This window comes from Notamacropus eugenii, chromosome 1, assembly GCF_028372415.1.
Source record: "Notamacropus eugenii isolate mMacEug1 chromosome 1, mMacEug1.pri_v2, whole genome shotgun sequence".
Taxonomy (NCBI): Eukaryota; Metazoa; Chordata; class Mammalia; order Diprotodontia; family Macropodidae; genus Notamacropus; species Notamacropus eugenii.
Genome location: NC_092872.1, coordinates 541,676,403 through 541,699,717, shown reverse-complemented (window position 1 = coordinate 541,699,717; position 23,315 = coordinate 541,676,403). Strand labels below are relative to the sequence as shown.

The 23,315-nt window shown below is 36.4% G+C and overlaps 1 protein-coding gene across 2 annotated transcripts in view; it reads left to right on the top strand.

The window, feature by feature from the left end:
- HEATR5B (HEAT repeat containing 5B) overlaps window positions 1-23,315 on the top strand; it is a 146,150-nt gene that overhangs the window by 104,121 nt on the left and 18,714 nt on the right. For both annotated transcript variants that reach the window (XM_072634159.1, XM_072634158.1), the window contains exons 30-33: window positions 467-721; window positions 1,757-1,884; window positions 8,761-8,905; window positions 9,657-9,923. In XM_072634159.1, the coding sequence (XP_072490260.1) occupies window positions 467-721; window positions 1,757-1,884; window positions 8,761-8,905; window positions 9,657-9,923 (795 nt within the window). The remainder of the gene's footprint in view (window positions 1-466; window positions 722-1,756; window positions 1,885-8,760; window positions 8,906-9,656; window positions 9,924-23,315) is intronic.

Here is a 23,315-nt window from a genome sequence, read left to right as displayed (position 1 = left end):
TGTTCCCCATTAAAGCCCTAACAGTAAATGGGATTCCTTGGTGACAGTAATCTAATTTATATAGCATTTATTTAGTGTCTACTGTGCCATCCTTCTTGTAAGCCACTGTGCTGGTAATGTTTTGTGTGGAAATGAGGAGGAAAAAAAAGGAAGAACAAGGGTCATCCTAATGGTAGGCTCCAAGTAGAGGTAAAAAAGAAAGATGACCTTTACTGTGGAAGGAGGAGGATATTAAAATTATGGGTGGCTGTAGCAAAGTCAAGAGGAGAATACCTTATTAACTCCAGCCATGACATGAAAAAAAACAAGTAAGGATGGGCTTCCTAAGCAGAAGCTGTGATGAGGATAATAACTGAAGAGGTGGCCAGACAAGAAGAAATGAGGTTAAGATTTCATATTGAACTGTGTTGTTTTTAATTTGAGAAATATCTGTATTAAGAAGTAAACATTTCTAATTGAATGACAGGGGGAGCATTTTATACTCCAGAGACAATTGATACAGCTCGACTTCACTACCGGAACTCTTGGGCTCCAATTCTTCATGCAGTAGCACTTTGGTTAAATAGTACAGGATTTACTACTTCAGAACCAATGGAAGAAACATCTGTATCTGGTTTACAAAAACGTCCAACACCTGTCATTTTAAACCAGGCACCTGGAGCAACAGCTAATACTAAATCTTTGCCAGAAATCAACAAAGACAGAATGCATCTTATTTTAGGTAAGGATACTGTATTAATGTATTTCAAGATTTGTGTTACCTCTGAGATTTCACCTCTTATTATGATGAAAAAGTTAATAACAATATTCATGGAAGGAAGTGAATAAGGTGAAATGATTAGGTAATTTTCCAAATATAATACTGGATTATTATTTTTAAAAATCATACATAAAATATTAAAAATTTTCCAGTAAAAATATCAGTTACTAAGGCAGTTCATAGAAGAATATAACTGAATGTTTTTCTAAGGAAGAAATTTACTTTCTCACCACTTGACAGCTTTTCTTTTCTGCTTGGCATTTGCCAGACTGCACCATGATAAAAAATTCAAACAAACAGTACATAACTTTGTATGAATCTAAATTGATACTCCACTTATAGGTGTTGATTTAGCCCTTAAGAATTTAGACTGTCTAGAGAAATTTGTTGCCTTCATATATTTGTCATAAGAAGGAAGCAAAATAGGAGAATCATAAGTGCTAAACTAATTAGTTAGTTAACCTGTTAACTTAAAAAGAGGACTTATAGAGTGTCTTTGACAGCATTCAACATAAAGACAACTATTGTTCACTCCTCGTATTGAAAATACTCATATAGTTTAAATGCCTCTTAAACTTTGTGTATATGAAAAATATTTCTGACAAAATTTATAAATCTTTTTTAGGTTCTCATATCATTTTAAAATCATGATATTTAGAAATAATTCTCTCTGGACACAATCCTAGAAGTGAAAGTAATTAATATCTTCGCAATCTGTTGATTAATTTAACGACTGATTTCCTTTATTCTTTTGTTAAACCTGAGTGAAAGGCTGCACTAGATCCTGTCAAATTTGGCTAATTTTAGGAAAAAATGTGGCTTAGATGAGCCATTTGAGATTTTTCTCAAATGAAATTAAATGACAAACTATTTGATACTCTTAGAGTATCTCCATAGCAATGGTAAAGTCTGTGTTAAAATAATCTATGTGTTATATAAAAGCAGTTTCAACTTTGTTAGGGTGAAAAATTAAGGTAATTTTTCTATGTATTTCAGGTGTTAGTATACAGTTTCTTTGTTCCCCAAGACCTGAGGAACCTATTGAACATGTTACAGCATGTCTTCAGGCATTGCATACCTTGCTGGAATCCCCTTGTGCCAGAATTCATATTGGAGAGGATCAGGTACAGTGCATCTTAATGCTATAAATTTATATTCTTTATATTAAGTAGCTTTAACTTGTTGAAATAAATGTATTAAGTTAAATATTACGTATTACAATACTGTGGTTTTAAATATTTAGAATTTGTTTTTCTTCATATATGTATACATATATAAATACAGAAATATGTGTGTATGTTCAAATATATAAATATATTCGCACACTTTTTTGTGATTGATCTCCTTTATCTTATATAGAGCAACTCAAATAATTATCAGGTATTTATTGTATGCAAAGAACTGTGCTGGATGAGATAAAAGCTTAAATGGGATGGTACATCCCCTCATGGAGTTTATAATCTAGTAAGGAAGCTATAATACATTCATAGATACCTTAACTACACAGCAGATCTTTCATCTCATGATATGAATTTTCTAAGTGAAACAGATAACCTTCACATATAGTTTAGAACTTTCTAGAAGAACTGGTATTTTGATTTAGACTTTAAAGGATGAGTCAGAAAGAGTGATGTGTTTGGGGAGGAAAGTTAATGACTTTAAATTTAGATATATGGAGCACATTAGTGGGGGCAGGAGAGGAGATGCAGGAAAGCAAGGCTTAACTATTTATAATATAAATATGAAATTATTATCCAGTGATGGAAATGAAATACTACTGAAGTATTCAAATCATATCTGTCTTGACATTCTCACTATAAATGCAACCAGAAGACAAAAGGAAGTTACAGTTATAGATGGCTCACAGATTTTCCTAAGAGAAGCAAATAAAAGAGTTCACAGGGTTGATTTTTTTACTATGTGTTCAAAGGCAGCGAGAAGAATCATTTCATTGGATATTTGATCATTTTGCTTTGCAGTGTTAGTGAATAGCATAAACAAAAAGTCAACAATGAAGATACTTATGGTTTATTTACCAGCATCAATTGCAGTATATGAGGAAATAGAGAAATTCAACTAAGAATATCACAGTTCTTCCAAATTTAATCAAAATATACTTTGATACTTGGTGATCTCATTTTAAAAGTGAGCATAGTGGAGAGAATGGGAAAAAAGTTGGAAAATATGTTTCTGGGTCAAGACACAGAAGAGATCAAACATATGTATACTTCACAGAAGCCTCACAACCCTATAGCATAGGTATTTTCTTCAATAAGAAATTTTAGAGGCACTAGACATGGTGAACACCAAATAATTTGGTTAAACTACTTATATCCCTTTTTTCTCATCTACATGAAATCATTATGAACTTCATTTACACATATATCAAGGATATATATGATGAATATATGAAAAGGCTGGGAATGGTGGTACACATCTCTAATCCTAGATATGAGGAAGACTAAGGCACTCTTGACTGTAGGAATTCTGAGCTATGATGGACTATATATTAAGGGTATTCACACCAAGTTTGGGAAGAATATGGTGAGCTTTAGGGAGCAGGTACCATCAGGTTGCCTAAGGAGGCAACTGGGCCAGGTTGGAAATGAAGCAGGTCAAAGTTCTCATGGTTTTTTCTTTTTCTTTTTTATGTTTATTTATTTTTAGTTTTCAACATTCATTTCCAAAAAATTTTGAGTTCCAAATTTTCTCCCCATCTCTCCCCTCCTCCTACCCCATAATGCCTTGCATTCTGATTATCCCTTTACTCAATATGCCCTTCCTTCTATCACACCCCTCCCTTCCTTTATCCCCATCCTCTCTTGTCTTGTAGGGCAAGATAGATTTCTATACCTCATTAGCTGTATTTTCTTATATCCCAGTTGCATGCAAAAACAATTCTCAACATCTGCTCCTAAAACTTTGAGTTCCAACTTCTCTCCCTTCCTCCCTCCCCACTCATCCCTACTTGAGAAGGCAAGCAATTCAATATAGGCTATATGTGTATAGTTTTGCAAAAGACTTCCATAATAGTCATGTTGTATAAGACCAACTATATTTCCCTCCTTCCTATCCTGCCCCCCATTTATTCTATTCTCTCTTTTGACCTTGTCCCTCCCCAAAAATGTTTACTTCTAATTACCCCCTCCTCCCATTTGCCCTAACATCCCCCTACTCCCTGTTGTCCCCTTCTCCCCTACTTTCCTGTAGTGTAAGATAGATTTTCATACCAAATTGAGTGAACATGTTATTCCCTCCTTAAACCAAATGTGAAGAGAGTTAGCTTCAATTTTTTCCTCTCATTTCCTCTCTTTTCTCTTCCATTGAAAAAAAGCTTTTTCTTCTCTCTTTTATGAGAGATAATTTGCTCCATTCTATTTCTGCCTTTCTCCTCCCAATATATTCCTCTCTCATCCCTTAATTTTATTATTTTAGATATCGTCCCTTCCTATTCAGCTCACCCTGTGCTCTCTGTCTCTCTGTTTGTCTCTCTCCATATATATATGTATATATATACACATATATGCATATATACACACATATATATACATATATATATACACATATATATGCGCGTGAGTGTGTGTAATCCCTCCAACTCCCCAATACCGAGAAAAGTCTCAAGAGTTACAAATATTATCTTTCATGTAGGAATGTAAACAGTTAAACTTTAGAAAGTCTTTTATGATTTCTCTTTCCTGTTTACCTTGTCATGCTTCTCTTGATTCTTGTACTGAAAAGTCAAATTCTGTATTCGGTTCTGGTCTTTTCATCAAGAATGCTTGAAAGTCCTATATTTCATTGAATGACCATTTTTTCTCCCTGAAGTATTATACTCAGTTTTGCTGGGTAGGTGATTCATGACTTCTGGAATATCATATTCCAAGCCCTTCAATCCCTTAATGTAGAAGCTGCCAGATCCTGTGTTATCCTGATTGCATTTCCACAATACTCAAACTGTTTCTTTCTAGCTGCTTGCAGTATTTTCTCCTTGACCTGGGAACTCTGGAATTTGGCTACAATATTTCTAGGAGTTTCTCTTTTCAGATCTCTTTCAGGAGGTGATCAGTGAATTTATTTTGCCCTCTGATTCTAGAATATCAGGGCAGTTTTCCTTGATAATTTCATGAAAGATGATGTCTAAGCTCTTTTTTTGATCATGGCTTTCAAGTAGTTCCTTAATTTTAAAATTGTCTCTCCTGGATCTATTTTCCAGGTCAGTTGTTTTTCCAATGAGATATTTCACATTATCTTCTATTTTGTCATTCTTTTGGTTTTGTTTTGTAATTTCTTGGTTTCTCATAAAGTCATTAGCTTCCATCTGCTCCATTCTAATTTTGAAAGAACTATTTTCTTCAGTGAGCTTTTGAACCTCCTTTTCCATTTGGCTAATTTTGCTTTTTAACTCATTCTTCTCCTCCTTGACTTTTTGAACCTGTTTTGCCAGTTGAGATAGCCTATTTTTAAAGGTATTGCTTTCTTCAGCATTTTTGGGGTCTCCTTCAGCAAGCTATTGACTCACTTTTCATGATTTTCTTGCATTGCTCTCATTTCTCTTCCCAATTTTTCCTCTACCTCACTTGCTTGATTTTCAAAATTTGTTTTGAGCTCTTCCATGGCCTGAGACCATTCCATATTTATTTTGGAGATTTGGGATGCAGAAGCCTTGACTTCCTCTGATGGTATTCATTGTTCTTCCCCATTCAAAAGGATGGAAGTAAATATCTGTTCATCTTCTATAGTCTTATTTTTTTCCCCCCTTTTTTGGGCATTTTCACAACCAGTTACTTAACTTTTGAGTCTTTTGTCAAGAGGAGGGTATACTCTGGGGATCTGTAAGTTCTCAATTCCTCCAAGGTGGCACAATCAAGGAAGAGGAGTTTACTCCTCTCCTGGCCTGAGGTCTGGTCTGGGAGCAACCAAAAACTTTACTGTCCGTAATCTGAGAGTAGAATTCCCTCTCCACAACTGCCTCCAGCTCCACCACACCAGCTCTCCTCCTCAACTTAGGACTCAGGGCTGAGATTCAGATCAGCTACTCAATTCCTCCAGGGGCTTTAGTCAGGGGACTCCAGAAATGGACACTACTGCAGTGGCTCCTGCTGGCGGGGTCAGACTGCATTTCTTTCTCCTGGTGAAGGAGCTTTCTCACTGACCTTTAAAGCTGTCTTTGGCGTTTCTGTGTTGAGCAATCTGGCAACTGCTGCTGCTGGTAGGTCTCTGAGGCCTGTTCAGCGTCAGCCTTCCAGGCTGCCTTGGCTTGGAAATCTCTTCCACTGTGTCATTTTGTGGCTTCTGCTGCTCTAGAATTTGTTTGGAGTCATTTTTTACAGGTATTTTATGGGCTATGTGGGGAACTTCTACAGGTCCTTCTTTCTACTCCACCATCTTGGCTCCATGCCTCCCCCCCCCCCCCCCCCCCAAAGTTCCCATGTTCACTGGTACTGGGAATCAGGCCTATGAGTGGCCCTTGAACTTTGAGCCTGGATGAGATGGAAGAGAGCCAGTCTCTGTAAAAAAGTGAGAGAAGGAACAGGAGGGCCTTCATACATTATATTGCATACTGCATATTTATAGTAACAATTGATAAATTCAGAAGATACAATATCCCAATATTTTTACTGATTATAAAGAAGCATTTGATTCTTTATACCAGGGTTAAAACTTCCCTCCAAAAAGGTGGCTCCCATGCATATGTAAAAATCATATGATTACCTGAAAGATAAAACAACAGAGATAACTTTGCTTGAACTTCTAATTATAGATATCAGACATAGTAGAGGATTTCCAGAGCAGAGTCTGGAAGAGAGATTCCTTATAGATTGTGATTATGTGCGTAGATTAGATAGTGATACAGATTATAGATAGAGATGAGATTCTCCAGGTGCTCTGCTTGTGGATGTAATTGTTCTAGTTGACCTCCTATGAAATTGCAGTCTCTTGAATGAGATCATTGGTCATTCAAGAATTTGGTTTATGTAAGAAAAAAATCAAGTGGATAAAAAATATATTGTCTAGATTATTATATGCTATTGAATAAAAAATACATAGGGTTCATTAGTCCATATATTTGAGAGGCAAAAATCGTCCCTTTCCTCAAGGAACTTATATTTGAATGGGAGACACAATATTTAACCAGCTAGGAAAATACAAAATATGTGTACAGTAAATGGAATACCCTAAGAGAAAGTAGGAAAGACATTATCATCTGGGGTTGTTGCTCAGAAAGGCCTCCTGAAGTACATTGGATTTCAGAAAAATCATGAAGGAAGTCATGGAAACTGAGAAGGAGAATTCAGGGAGTGAAGCATTCCAGATGTGGGCACAGCTAGTTTGAAGGCACAGAGTCAGGAGATAAAGTGTTGAGTTTGAGAAAAAGTAACCTCTAGTGCTGCCGTGGATTACACAGAGGAGAGTAAAGTGTAAGAAGATTGTTAATGTAGGAAGAGGCTAGATGGCAGAGGAATTTATTTTGAATCCTTGTGTTAACAGGGGAACACTAAAACACATTGAGCCAGAGTGGGAGGGAGAGAAAAGGGTGACGTAGTCAGACTTACACTTCAGGAAAATAACTTTGTCATTTGAGTGGAGGCTAGATTGGAGTGAGGCAGAACAATCAAGAACTGTTTCAATAGTCCATTTGAGATGTGATGAGAACCTGAACCAAGGCTGTGACTGTGAATGAAAAGAAGCAAACATGTAGAAGAAATGTTGTGAAGGTGGAAATGAGAAGATATAATAAAGGATTGGGTATGTGGGATGAAAGTGACAGTTCCAGAATAACACTGAGTGAGGCTGCAAGCCTGGGTGACTGAGATGATGGTGGTACTCTCAACAGTAGGAAAGTTGGAAAGAAGGGAGGTTTGAAGGGAAAGAAAATGAGTTCTCTTTTGGACATGTTGAGTTTTAGGTGCCTATGGGACATCAACTTGTAGTAGTCCAAAAGGCAGTTGAATATTTTAGTTCTGAATGTCTTATTAACTTTGCTACTGTTCAAATTTATATGTTTATATAATTACAGTGAGGCAGTGGTTGGTAGAGGCAAGAGAAACATCAGGCATAAACATTTTCTAAGAACTTTGACCCTAAAGAAGAGGGGAAAAAAGTCAATGGGATGCTTTTTATAGTACTAGAGAGGAGACAGCGGAGCGAAATTTAGAATGCTTGATTCCTGAATCACCATCCTAGAGGAGGGAAAAGACATATTATCAGGGCATACTTTGAGGGATTATCTCTAAGAAGGCATAAAGAGGAAAGAGTGAAGGAAAAGATAGTATTTGGTGATGTTGAGAAGTTTTGAATAGTAGAGAAGATCAATAGAGGTCCCTTCTGTTTTGTATGTCCTGAGTTTTCTCAGTGAAATAGGAAAGCTTAATTATCTCCTGAAAGTAGTAATTATCTTCTGAAAGTAGAAAGAGTAGTACTATTTCTGGGTAGTAAGGATTGGAGTAGATTGGAGTGAGGCAGAAACAAAACCAAAAAAAACCAAAATTTTGTGGTGAGACAAAACAAAACAAAATTTGGAATTCTACAAGCTTTTGACTTCTGTATTTTTTTATTTGTAGTCACTGATCATTAGATTGTATAAGTGAAAATTATTTAAAATGTAATTATCTTGTTTTTATATGAACTTTATTTGAACTTTATCTTCAGATTAAGAAATAATTCTGTTGCTCAGGCATCCTTATAGTGGGGTGGAAAATATTCTTGAGTGACTTAAAGATCCTAATGCTGTTAGCTTCATAAGATTAACTCATCTTTTACATTCTATTTGAGTATATAAATACTAGTAACAATCTGATTTTTGCTTGAAAATACTTTAGAATAAAATGTCACTATTCTTTCATTACTTGTGCTGTTGTTCTTATACTTTGTGTTATACAGTTACCACCTTAATCTCTAAATTTCTTGATTTTTGTAGTCATTTTATTAGATTTTTTTCAATTAAATTGTTTGGGAATTGAAAATGAATTAAATTTCTTCCTTCTAATTTGTCATAGCTCATTGGTGTTGAGTTGCTGAATGTGCTGCATCGACTCCTTTTGACTTGGAATCCACCTTCAGTCCAGCTGTTGGTTACTGGAGTAGTACAGCAAATAGTCAGAGCAGCTCAAGATTATTTGCAAGAAAAAAGAAACACTCTAAGTAAGGCACTAGTGGTCACCTTGCCTTTTTTAAAAGGATCATTTTTGCAAGGAAAATGAGTGGAATTGTTCCTTTGTAAGAAAACAGTGCTATGTAGAGAAGAGAGTGCTAGATTTGGAATCAGGAGTACCTGAGTTCCAAACTAACATCAGATGTGGACTTTGTAAGCCTGATCAAATCACCTGACTTCTCTGATTCTCAGTTCTTTATCTGCAGAATGGGGATAATAATAGAACTTACTTCAAAGGATTGTTGTGAGAACCAAATGAGATAATGTAAAAAGTTTAATAAGCCATAAAGCATTAGATAAATGCACACTTCTCTTACTTCTCCTCTTCTTGTTTCTTCTGTTGATAAATTCAGAAAAATTTTAATATTTGATCCTAGAACTTGCCAACAATTTTAATCTTAGTTTTGAACATATCAATTTAAAAGCAGTTTCATTTTTATCTGAGATCCATATAGCTAACAAATTACAATAAAATTATTATAATAAAAATCTCTATATAACCAAAATATTTTAAAGCCCAATCACTGGCCCTTTTTTAAAAAGCACTTTTGAGTGTAATGAAATTCTGTAACAGACATAATTGAGTCCATTGAAATGAGGTTTGTCCCATAGCATCAATTAGATTTGTATTTGCTAGTCTTTTTGAATACTTTTCTTGTGTTCTTATCATGTTGTATTTTATCTGGAAGTATGTGTTGCCTTTTATGTTGGAAGTTTCACCAAAATTTTCTTTTATCTCAGATGAAGACGATATGGAAAAAGAGACTTGCCCTGTGTTAGGAGAAGGGGGTGACAGTGGTGGTCTTGTTCCTGGAAAATCTCTTGTCTTTGCAACCATGGAACTATTAATGTTCATCTTAGTACGACATATGCCACATCTCAGTACCAAGATGTCAGATTCACCAAGTCATGTATCCACCAAAATGCGATTATCTGAAGAAAGTGCTCGTTTAGTGGCAGCTGCAGTTACCATCCTCTCAGACCTGCCATCTCTGTGCTCTCCTGCTGGTATAGTGCATTTGATTAAGATTAATTCCTTGTCATTTTGAGCTCTATTTTAATTTGCTTTCCTTTACAAAACTCAAGTACTGACTAATGATGGATATAATTATTCTTTTCAAAGTAATTTAAAGGGTCCATAAAAATGTCAGAAGAAAGACTGAAATTCCCATATGATTACAGTAAAATAAGCTATTAGGATATTAATAGGTTGTTTAAAAAAACAACTTTAACATTTGCTTTGTAAGATCTGGCAGATATCTGTAAAAAGTGTTTCGTCTGAAAAGTGAAATGGTCATATTTGGGGATTGGGAGGAAGTTGCCCCAGAGGAGGTATCCTGGTGTCTTGAACCTTAGCAACTTATTGTTAGCAGCAACAGTAGCTTCTGTTTCTCAACATTACAGATATGCTGTTGATATTTGTAAAAAGTTCTCATGTTTTAAAATTAATTTTAGAAACTTAAGGTTTAAGCTGTATGCTTAATTTGCAGAATATAAAGCAAACATTAACCACAAGTAGGTATAAAGTATTATTAAAGATTGACAGGCTATTAAAAGTTTGTGAATTCTATTTTATATCATTTTATCAATATCAGGTGCTATCAAGAGTGCTTTCTATACTGTAATGATATATGGTATAGTGTATACTATATTTAATTATAAACAAACATATAAGGTTTAAAATAAATTTTAAAATCAATGCTCATATTTTAGTAGTATTTTTCTGTATGTTTTAGAAGTTATTTTCTGAACAAATCCATCAAGATTAATGTTTGTTACTATTATCAGTTGAATGTTTTATGTAGTTCGATTGCTGCCAATACTCTTATTGTACCCCCTTTTTCTCACTCAATGTTATTTAACTTATACTTAATGAATAATTAGGTAACAATTTTCTGTACTCAGTAACATGTTGAATATTTTTGAGCAATGCAAAATTAGAGGAAGTTTTAAAGTTACTTTTAGTTAAAAATAAGTCCTGCCTTTTCTATCAGTTTTTTTTTTGATGGTGTATGTTGTATTGTGAATGCATTATACACATCTCTAGGCTTTTCATTAGTACAGCAGGATGTAACATTTTCTTCATTTAATCACCTGAATATTTTATACACTGATATCAAATGTATGGACATTTGGAAACATTTGAATGACTGAATTGGTCATTTCTCTCTCTCTCTCTATCATTGTGTGGTCATAGAGGCTTATTCTTTTATAAGGTGAAATAGCAAGTAAATAAAAAAGTAAATTAAAAAATTGGCATCTAATAGACTATTTGATTGCAAGGAGAAGAGACAGACAAGATGTGAGAGTGACAAAGGCAATGTACACTGCAGAGTGCTGGACTGATCATAGATTTATCCTTTCCAAGCCAAATATTTGCATTCATCAAAAGTGCCACCCCCAAGGCAAAATGACTACCAGAAGAATTAAAGTCAACAAATTAGAGCTCTTCTCTGAGTGTGAACAGTGAGTTGCTAACTTGGAAAAGTTAGGGAAAGTTGAGCCAACACATAGTTGGCAACAGTGGAGCAGAAAAGGAGTGCATAGCTTTCAGAGATTTGGTGTACAGCACTGCATTTGCTCAGCTGGGTCAGAACACTCCCAAACACCAAGACTGATATGATGAAAATGATGGGGAAATTCAGAAGTTGCTAAAAGAAAAATGAGAACTCCACAGGATGTACCAGCAGGATAGTTCATCCACCTCTAAGAAGGCAGCATTTAATTCCATTGAAAACAAGGTGCAAGCAAAGCTTAGAGAGATTCAGGATTCGTGACTCAGTAAGAAGGCAGATGTAATTCAATTTTATGCTGAGAGTAACAATCCAAAGCACTTTTATGATTCCCTGAAAGCTATTTATGGACCAAAAACCTATGGTGTATCACAACTACTCTGTGCTGACGGAGCCACATTGATTAGTGATAAGGACATGATCCTAGAGAGATGGGCTGAACACTTACATAATGTTCTCAACAGACCATCATCAGTCAATGCTGAGGCCATTGACCATTTACCTCAGGTTGAAGTTAATATCTCCTTAGCTAAATTTCCAACTGAAGAAAAGGTTTTGAGGGTCATTAGGGTCCTTTCATGTGGCAAAGCACCTACTGCTGATTCTATTCCAGCTGAGCTTTACAAGGTAGGAGAACCATTGTTCATACAAAGCTGACTGAAATATTCCAGGTTATATGGCAAGAGGAAGTTATCCCCCAGGAATTCAAGGATGCCTCCATTGTTCATCTTTATAAGGATAAAGGGAATAGATTGTCCTGCGACAATCACAGGGGAATCTCTCTCTCTTAGTCATTGCTGGCAAAGTTCTTGCTAGAGTCCTCCTTAATGGGGCTGATCCTTCACCTGGAAGAAGGTCATATACATGAGAGTCAATATGGCTTCAGGAAGGACTGAGGAACAGTCATTATGGTGTTTGCTGCCCAACAACTCCAGGAGAAATGCCAGGAGCAGAACAGGGGTCTGTATACAACGTTTGTAGGTATGACCAAGGCCTTTGACACTGTTTGTCATGAGGGCTTATGGAAAATTATGTCAAAATTTGGTTGCCCAGAGAAATTTATCAGTATTGTACATCAATTTCATGATGGCATGTTTGCCCGGATTCTGGATAGTGGACAGTGGTCTTGTGCCTTCCCAGTCACCAGTGGAGTGAAACAGGGCTGTGTGCTTGCTTCCATGTTTTTTAGCATGATATTTTCAGCCATGTTGTCAAATGCTTTCATTGAGGATGAACAAGGCATCAAGGTCAACTACTGTACTGATGGCAAGTTCTTCAATTTGAAAAGGCTATAAGCCAAGACCAAAGTGGAGGGAATGTTGGTGCATTACTTTCTGTTTGCAGATGATTGTACACTCAATACAAACTCTGAAGCTGAGATACAAAAAAGTATGGATCAATTCTCTGCTGCCTGTGCTAATTGTGACCTAATAATTAACACCAAGAAAGCACAGGTGCTCCATCAGTCACCACCACACCCTTCATATATGGAACCATTGGTTACAACAAATGGAGAAGTTTTGAATGCTGTAGATGAGTTCACTTACCTTGGTAGTATACTTTCCAGGGATGTACACATTGACAATGAGGTTGATGCACTCATTGCCAGGCCTAATTCAGTGTTTGGGAGGCTCCAAAGAAAGTTTTGGGAGAGAAGAGGTATTAGGCTGACTACCTAACTGAAGGTCTACAGAACCATTGTGTTGACCTCATTGCTGTATGCCTGTGAAACATGGACAGTCTACCAGTGCCATGCCAGGAAACTGAATCACTTCCATTTGAACTGTCTGAAGAAGATTCTGAGGATCACTTGGCAGGATAAGGTACCAGACACTGAAGTCCTTGCTTGAGCTGAACTGCCAAGCATTCAAACTATACTTTAGAGAGTGCAGTTCTGATGGGCTGGCCACATTGTTCATATGTAAAATGAATGCTTCTCAGAAAGACTATTTTATGGAGAACTCACGTGGGGCAGGCGATTACATGGAGGTCAGAAAAAGCAATACAAGGACACTCTCAAGATCTCTCTGAAGAACCTTGGATTTGACTATGCAACATGAGAGGTACCTCCACAGGACCATTCAGCATGGCATGCCCACATCAGAAAGGATGCTGTGCTCTATGAGCAAAGGAGAATTGAGATAGCACAAAGTAGATGTATGATTTGCAAATTTGGAGTATCCACCCCAAATATTCACATGAACTGTTTGTGCCCAACCTGTAGTAGAGCATTCTGAGTTCATATTGGTCTGATTACAGTCAGACACAATGAAACTTAACTTTATCATAGTGATGTCATTTTGGTTCTCTTTGAGAATGAAGGACAACAACCAACCAACAAGTAAATACCAAAGAAGTTCCAAGATTTGTAGCCATCTTAGTGTTTTGTTTTCAAACTAACTTTGTAGGACTTCTAGAGAAGGAAGCAACTCAATTCAAAGCATCAAGCCTTTTTATGAGCTTTTTATGTGTGTACAAGGCACTGGGCGAAGTGTGGAGGATAGTAAGGCAAAGTGAAAAATCCTCTCTGTCCGCAAAGGTTTTACAATCTGCCAAAGGGTACATCTTTTAAATAAAGTGATGCCTATGATATAATTTGACGAGGAAGAAAGCACCAAAAATTAGGATAGGTTAGGAAAGACGCCATGTAGAAGGTGACACTTGAATTCAGACTTGAAGGAAAGTAGCCATTCTAATAGACAGAGATAAAGAAGTACATTCCAGACCAAGAAGGCTTGAAGGTATGATGTGACATACCAAATTTATGGAGAAGCAAATAGGCCAGTTTGACTAGAATGTAGAGTGCATTAGTGAGAGCAATGTGAAATAAGTCTAGAAACATAAGGCTTGAATCAGATTGTGAAGGGCTTTAAATACCAAGCTAAGGAGTTTTAAGAAGTTTTTTGGAAACTTGGAGACAATTAGAAAGTTTGCATTTTATCTTAGATTCAGTTTTATCTTAGAGACATTGAAACTTGTTGAGCAAGGAAGTTATTTGTTAGATCTGTTTTAGAAAGATTATTTTTATAGCTCAGTGAAAAATAGATTGGAGAAAGTAGACTCTGAAAGCAGAGACTTTCTCGGTAGTCCAGGTAAGAAATGATGTGGATCTGAATTAGGTATTGATTGTGTGAGTGGAGAGAAGAGGACAAGTGAAGGAGAAATTGTGAAGGTAGGATTAACAAGATTTGAAGGCAATCAAATATTACAGATAAGGATGAGTTGAGAGTGAGTCAAAGATTTGAACCTGGGTGGTTGGAAAGAGAGCATTTTCAATATTAATACTATTTTATTTTTTTATTAATTTATTTAACTTTTAACATTCATTTTCACAAAATTTTGGGTTCCACATTTTCTCCCCTTTTGTCCCCTCCCCCCACCCCAAAACACTGAGCGTTCTAATTGCCCCTGTCTGCCAATCTGCCCTCCCTCCCTCCCCACCCCTTCCCTTTGGAAGGCAAGCAATTCAATATAGGCCAGATCTGTGTAGTTTTGCAAATGACTTCCACAATAGTAGTGTTGTGTTAGAACTAATTATATTTCCCTCCATCCTATCCTGTCCCCCATTACTTCTGTTCTCTCTTTTGATCCTGTCCCTCCCCATGAGTGTTGACCTCAAATTGCTCCCTCCTCCCTGTGCCCTCCCTTCCATCATCCCCCCCACCCTGCTTATCCCCTTATCCCCCACTTTCCTGTATTGTAAGATAGGTTTTCATACCAAAAGGACTGTGCATTTTATTCCTTCCTTTAGTGGAATGTGATGAGAGTAAACTTCATGTTTTTCTCTCACCTCCCCTCTATTTCCCTTCACTAAAAAGTCTTTTGCTTGCCTCTTTATGAGCGATAATTTGCCCCATTCCATTTCTCCCTTTCTCCTCCCAATATATTTCTCTCTCACTGCTTGATTTCATTTTTTTTTTAAGATATGATCCCCTCCTCTTCAGTTCACTCTGTGCACTCTGTCTCTATGTGTGTGTGCGTGTGCGTGTGCATGTGTGTGTGTGTTATCCCACCCTGTACCCAGATGCTGAATAGTTTCAAGAGTTACAAATATTGTCTTTCCATGTAGGAATGTAAACAGTTCAACTTTTGTAAAGTCCCTTATGACTTCTCTTTGCTATTTACTTTTTCATGCTTCTCTTCATTCTTGTGTTTGAAAGTCAAATTTTCTTTTCAGCTCTGGTCTTTTCATCAAGAATGCTTGAAAGTCCTCTATTTCATTGAAAGACCAATTTTTCCCCTGAAGTATTATATTCAGTTTTGCTGGGTAGGTGATTCTTGGTTTTAGTCCTAGTTCCTTTGACTTCTGGAATATCCTATTCCACACCCTTCGATCCCTTGATGTGGAAGCTGCTAGATCTTGTGTTATCCTGATTGTATTTCCACAATACTTGAATTGTTTCTTTCTAGCTGCTTGCAATATTTTCTCCTTGATCTGGGAACTCTGGAATTTGGCCACAATGTTCCTAGGAGTTTCTCTTTTTGGATCTCTTACAGGCAGTGATCTGTGGATTCCTTGAATACTTATTTTGCCCTCTGGTTCTAGAATCTCAGGGCAGTTTTCCTTGATAATTTCATGAAAGATGATGTCTAGGCTCTTTTTTTGATCCTGGCTTTCAGGTAGGCCCATAATTTTTAAATTGTCTCTCCTGGATTTATTCTCCAGGTCAGTTGTTTTTCCAATGAGATATTTCACATTATCTTCCATTTTTTCATTCTTTTGGTTTTGTTTTGTGATTTCTTGGTTTCTCATAAAGTCATTAGCCTCCATCTGTTCCATTCTAATTTTGAAAGAATTATTTTCTTCAGTGAGCTTTTGAATCTCCTTTTCCATTTGGCTAATTCTGCTTTTGAAAGCATTCTTCTCCTCCTTGGCTTCTTGAACCTCCTTTGCCAATTGAGTTAGCCTATTTTTCAGGGTGTTAGTTTCTTCCGCATTTTTTTGGGTCTCCTTTAGCAGGGTGCTGATTTGTTGTTCATACTTTGCTTGCAAGTCTTTTATTACTCTTCCCAGTTTTTCCTCCACCTCTCTATCATGATTTTGAAAATTGTTTGGGCTCTTTAAGGCCTTTTCCCAGAACTGATCCCATCGAGTGGGCTGGGATTTAGAAGCACTGACTTCCGTGTCTTCCCCTGATGGTGAGCACTGCTCTTCCTCATCAGAAGGGAGGGGAGGAGAAACCTGCTCACCAAGAAAGTAACCCTCAATAGTCTTGGTTTTTTTCCCTTTTCTGGGCATTTTCCCAGCCAGTGACTTGAGCTCTGAATATTCTCCTCACACCCACCTCGCCTCCAGATCCTCCCAGGCCGTGCTTGGGGTCTGAGAATCAAATGCTGCTTCCCAGCCTCAGTGCTTTGGGCGGGGGCAGGGCTGCTATTCAGTGTGAGATTACGTTCAGGTGCTCAGGTCGGGGCAGGGCCGCCTCACGGGCTCAGTTCCCTCAGGGGGTTTATGCAGAGACCTACAACAATGGATCCAGGCTCCTGCCTGCTTGGGGAGCCCTGGTCTGCTCCCGCCTCTGCTGTTGCCTCCCGAGGGGGCCTGAGTTATGCGGGCACCCCACTCCCCTCTCGACCCGCCAAAGAGACCCTCTCACCGACCCCTATCACCTGTGGGTGGAGGGACCCACGTGGCCGCTGGACATCCCATCCCTGAAGCCTGCTCGGATCTTTTCCTCTCGGTGCCTTGGCCGCAGCAGGGCTGTACTCAGCTCCCAGTCCCGGCGCCCAGTCCGCGGCTCGAAGGACCTTTTGCGAGAGGTTTGCAGGTCTCTCTGGAACAGAAATCTCCCTCGCTCCAACGTTCTGTGGCCTCTGGGTGCAGAATTTGCCGTGAGTTACTTCTTTGTAGATGTTCTATGGGTTGTGGGTTCAGAGCTATGTGTATGTGCGTCTTTCTATTCTGCCATCTTGGCTCCGCCCCCCTATTAATACTATTTTCAACAGAAATTGGAAGATTTGGAGGAGGGACAGATTAAGGACATGAATATAATAAATTCATTTTACTCATGTTCAGTTTCAGATGAAAGTGGTACATCCAAGTAAACCTACACAGTAGATAACTGAAGATGTGGGATGAGAGCTCAAGAGAGAATTTTTAAAAATCTTACATACCTAGGATATCCCAAAAGTCTTGCTGTATTTTAAGCTATATTTAATTTTTAATAGCTTATAAAACTCACTAAGAGTTTTAGGATACTGTGTATCTATATATACATATATTAGCAATCTGTCTTTCTATATATTTAATAATGATAAAAGTTAAAATTGTATGTAGGAGTGGTCAAAGTAGCATTAGAGATATTAGGAGACCTTCAATTCTGTTGTTGTTGTTGTATTGTTTCAGTCATGTCCAACTCTTTGTGTCCCCATTTGGGGCTGTCTTGGCAAAGATATTGGAGTGGTTTGCCATTTCCTTCTCCACCTTGTTTTACAGATGAGGAAATTGAGGCAAATTTAAGTGACTTACCAAGAGTCACACAGCTTGTAAGTGCATGAAGCCAGTTCTTCCTGACTCCAAGAACAGCACACTATCCACTGTGCCACCTAGTTACCCCCCTCAGTTCTAGGTGGGAAGAAATAGAGAAGGCTTCATAGAAGAGGTTGCACTTAATATACGACTTTGAAGCAAAAGAAGGAAGGATTTCAGTAGAGGAAGATGCAGGGATTGCAATTAAGATATCAATTTCAAATTTAAGCATCATGTCAAAATCTGTTTTTTCCCTTGAGAATTTATAAAACTATATTGATCACAAAATTATAATAGTTAAAAATAATTATTTATTTTTGATTTGGGAACTGATGTTAGATCCTCTCTTTCCTGGTATAGTCTTAATAGAGGGACTTGTGAATAAGTAATTGAAGTGTGCTCAGTACCAATATATTACAGTTAGCACCAACTATTTGAAACTAAACATGTTAGCAATGCATCTATAAAGAGAACTTAGTGAGGTTAAAAGCATACAGGAAACAAAGGACCTAAAATGGTGATTGAAATCTGTTGGTGGTTTTTTTTGTGGTATAAATTGATGAGATAGCAGCACCAAACTGAGAATATCTCTTAAATGAAACTTGTACCATACTAGCCTTAGTAATAGTAGATATTCAAATTGTGCATTCAAAAAAAGAGACTCAGTAGCAAAGACCATATGAATAAAACACAGAAAGTAAAAGCATTAGTATACTTCTGACCTTTCAGAAAAAAAAATGTTTTTGTTATATTTATAACTACAAATAGAATGTTGCATTAATTTCTGTTTTCAAGTAAAAGTTTTAAATAATTTGAAGGTAATAAAAGCTTATTTAATAAAACTTATAAACTTTATTATATATTATAAACTATATATATAGTTTATGTATATAAACTATATTATATATATAATATAACTTTACAATTTATTTAATAAAATTTATAAACTTTGATAAGTTTATTTGATAAAATATTGAATTCTTTAATGTGTTACAAAAAAGACACTAAAAAGTATCTACAATCAAAAAAATTTTAAGCCATTTGATGGAAAAGTGAACTAAGAGTTCATAGATTTTATTTTATTTTTAAAATTTGGTTTTATTTTATTTTCAGTTCTGAATTCTCCCTTTTTCTCTTTCTCTTCCTCCACCCATGGAGAAGGCAAGAAAAACAAAATCTATTAGAAATATGTGTAGTCACACAAAAAAATTTCCACTTAGACATGTCCAAGATGTTTTTTTAAAACAAAGAAAAGAAAATATGCTTTGGTTTGCATTCTGAGTCTACCAGCTCTCTCTGGAGGTAGATAGTTTGCTTCTTCAGTCCTTTGTGTTAATCAGATTTGTGGTATTATTGTATAAAATGTTCTTCTTGTTCTGCTCACTTCACTTTAAATTAGTTGATACATGTCTTTTCAGGTTTTTCTGAAACAGTTCCCTTCATCATTTCTTATAGCACAGTAGCGTTCTATCACATTCATATACCACAACTCGTTTATCCTCTCTCCATTCCCCTCAGTTTCCAGTTCTTTTCCACCACAAAAAGTTACTATAAATATTGTTGTATGAGTTCTTTTCATCTTTCTTTGATATCTTTGAGATATAGACTGAGTAGCAGTATTGCTTGACCAAAGGGTATGCTTAGACTCTTTTTAGGCATAGTTCCAAATTATTTTCCAGAATGGTTAGACCAGTTCACAGTACTCTAAAATACTGGTTTTCCCACACCTCTTCCAGCATTTGTCATTTGCCCTTTTTTTGTCAAGTTTGTGGATTTTAGATTGTGGTCTTGGCCTTCATATCCATCACTACGCCCAGAGGCACCTATGTGACTCAGTTTATAGAATTCTGGGCTTGGAGTCAGGAAGACCTAAATTCAGATCCAACTTGACACAAGCTATGTGACCTTGGGCAAATCATATAACCTTCATTTGCCACAGTCTTCTCAACTGTAAAATAACATCTATTATTAATATTATTAACATCTACCTCCCAGGGCTGTGTTGGCTAGCTATGATTATGATTATGATTAGCTAAAATCCAGAATGAGTTGAAGCTTAGAGAAAAAAATTGTTATGCACCAAAACATGATTTTTTTTTCAAGAAAAGGTATGAGAAAGGAATGTGTTCACAGCTTAAGGATAATTTAATATTAGCAGCTCAAATACTATATTTTCTAAACTCAAATCCTATACTAACTAGAGAATGATTTCAAACTAGAAAGACTATACAAACAACATGAAGAAGGAATTGAAAACCAAGATTAAGAAATAAAGAATATCTTCCTCCTTTTCATTAGTTCAAATCCCCAAGCTCAGAAGACTTAAGGGTTAGGGTACTGAAGGTGCTTTTAATTGGGATTATAAAACCAGTTAGTGTTCAGTAATCTTTGAGAAACAGAGAATAGAATAGTGGTTAAAAGCCCAATGATAAACAAATGCCATGAATTTCAGAAATAGGGTTAAAAGATATATCCTGGAAATTATAGAAATAGTAAGGTTGGTATCTATTTAGAGTTAGCTAGGTGCCACAGTCGATGGACCACTGGACTTGGAGTTAGGAAGGCTTGAATTCAAATCTGGCCTCATACACATGCCAGTCTTGTCACCCTGGTCAAATACTTAACCTCTCTTTGCCTCAATTTCCTCAACTTTAAAATGGGGAAAAATAATACTACGTACCTCTCAGGGATGTTGTGAAACTCAAATGAGATAATGTTTTTTAAATGCATAGTATAAGCCTAGAATTTAGTAGGTACTATTTAAGTACTACTTTCACCCTTCCATTTAATTTGTTCCATAATTCTAGAACAGATTTTTAAGTTGATGGTTTGTTAGTATTTAGTAAAGAAAGGAAATAAAAAATCTTAATTTGATATAAGCCAAATTAACCTCATTTTTAAAAATAGACTTACTACTATAAATTAATGCGATAGACATAATGTGTTTGGATTTCTTCAAAGTGTTTGACAAAGTTTCTCATGATATCTTTTGGGCAAGCAGTAAAAGCTTGAGTTAGGTAAAATATAGTTACAAATATTTGTGAAACACCATGGCTAAAGAGTGTTGTTTTATGAACTGTAAACCTAAAAGAAATGGTATGCCACACCATATGTAGTATGTCTCAAGGCTGTTATTAAAGACTTGGATGAGGTCCTGATTATTTAATTTTTATATTACACAAAGCTAGGAGGGACTGATAGTTGAATGGCTTTGAGAATCAAGATTCATTATTATCTTAACAAGCTACAATGCTTTCTCTTGCCAAACCAACAGAACTAAAAGTCTTACATTTAATTTTTAAAACTCAGTTACGTAAGAACTGAAAAGGGAGAAATATTAAGTAGGGTTTTAGTTGGTCATAAAAATAGTATGAAGTCCATCAGTCGATAAGCATTTGCTATATACCAGACACTATGCTGGAGATACAAAGAAAGGCAAAAACAGTCTTTGACCTCTAGCTACTCACATTATCATAGAGAAGGCAATGTCTAAATAACTAACCACATACAGACTAGGTGGAAGATAATCTCAGAAGAGAAGGTACTAGTAGCTAGGGGCCCAAGAAAAGTCTCCTGCAGAAGGTAGAATTTAGCTGAGTGTTGAAGGAAACTAAGAAAACTAAGAAGTGAGAATGACGAGAGATCATATTCCAGACGGACATGAGGGACAACCAGTGCAAAGGCATGTGTGTGACAGCAGCAAATTGGTGAGTGTCACTGAATCATAAGAGTTTGTGGAGGAGAATAAAGTGTAAAGAACTAGAAAGGGGCCAGGTTGTGAAGAGCTTTAAATGTCAAAAAGGAACAATATTTGATCCTGAAAATAGTAGTAGTAACATTTATGTAATGCTTTAAGGTTTACAAAAACACTTCACATATGTTCACTCATTGAGTAATAGGAATTCACTGGAGTTTATTGAATGAGGAGATAACATAGTCAGACCTATGATTTATGGAAGATAAATTGGAGTGAGGAGAGGCTTGAGTCAGAACAATTAGGAAGCTATTACATTAATCCAGACAAGAAATAGTAAAGACTAGGGAGGCAGCTATGTAAGTGAAGAAGGGCACATATATGAGAGATGTTGTAAAGTTAGAAATGACTGTTTGACAATGGTTTGGATATATAGGATGACAGAATGGAATCAAGGAATATACAAAGATTATGAGTCTGTATGACTGGGAGAATTGTTGTACCCTCAGCAGTAATACATTTTATGTTTGAGATATTTATGAGACATGCAGTTCAAGATGCCTGAAGGGAGAATGATGATGTAGGACCAGTGATGTTCTGAAACAACTAACTCTCCAAGGAAAGAAAAAAGTACCTATGATACACTTTTATGTTTAATCAGCATCATTAGCATTTTCTCTCAGTTTCTTAAGTTGAGACAATAAACAAATCAATAAGTCAAGCCCCTGTTTATACCATTTGCTGATTTCTGAGGTGTAAATGCTCACACACTGAAAATTTCAATTAGCTGTCACAAGCTGGTATGACTTAGCTCCAGCGTATCCCTGTGCAGGACTGAAAGTTAAAAGAGACTAGGGCTGGATATATAGATTTAGAAATCATTTGCATTCAGATGATAATTAAACTCATAGAAGCTGAGGAGATTACCAAGTGATATATTATAGAAAGAGATGAGAAGAGGTCCCCAAATAGAACCATGGAGAACATTTAAAGTTAGTTAGTAGTATAGTTGCTTTAAAAAAAAAAAATGCGCGAATAGAAGCACTGTTGATGAAACAGCCTCTGGCTATCCTTCAAACTCAGAAATTGTGTGATTCTGTTATTCTGTGCCATATCTAGAAATATAATTTGCCTTGTTGTGATTGTGATCTTGTAGACCAAATCTAGAGTAATACCTTTTCAGTACACTAATAAACTTCAGAGCCCCTAGTTGAATATGAAATGAGGGATCTGAAAATTATATAATATAAGAAATAATGGAAAAAATTAGACACTGCATTATCACTAATAGAGAATGTTTTAGAGAAGATTCCTGTTTAGATGCTGAAATTATATTTAGACTAGATGCTGGAATTGTATTTAGACTAGATTAACTAGATCCTCAGGGTCCCATCTAGCTACACAATTATACCATTCTGTTTTGCCTGGATGAATAAAGACTTTAGGGGGGAGCATGGTAGCTAGTTTCAAGTATTTGAAGAACTGTTACATAGCAGTGGACATATTCTTTGCCATTCCAGAGAGACAGTCTAAGAAATTAGCTTTATGAGAACTTTGACTCAATCTAAGGAAAAACTTTTTAACATCTCCAAATGGAAAGAATTTCCCTTCGCTAAAAGTGTTACATAGAAACTGGATAATCATATGTAAGAGGTATCACAGGAAGGTTTCCTCTCTTGTCTGCATATTGGACTACATGTAATTTAATGTTCCTTCATTCTGAA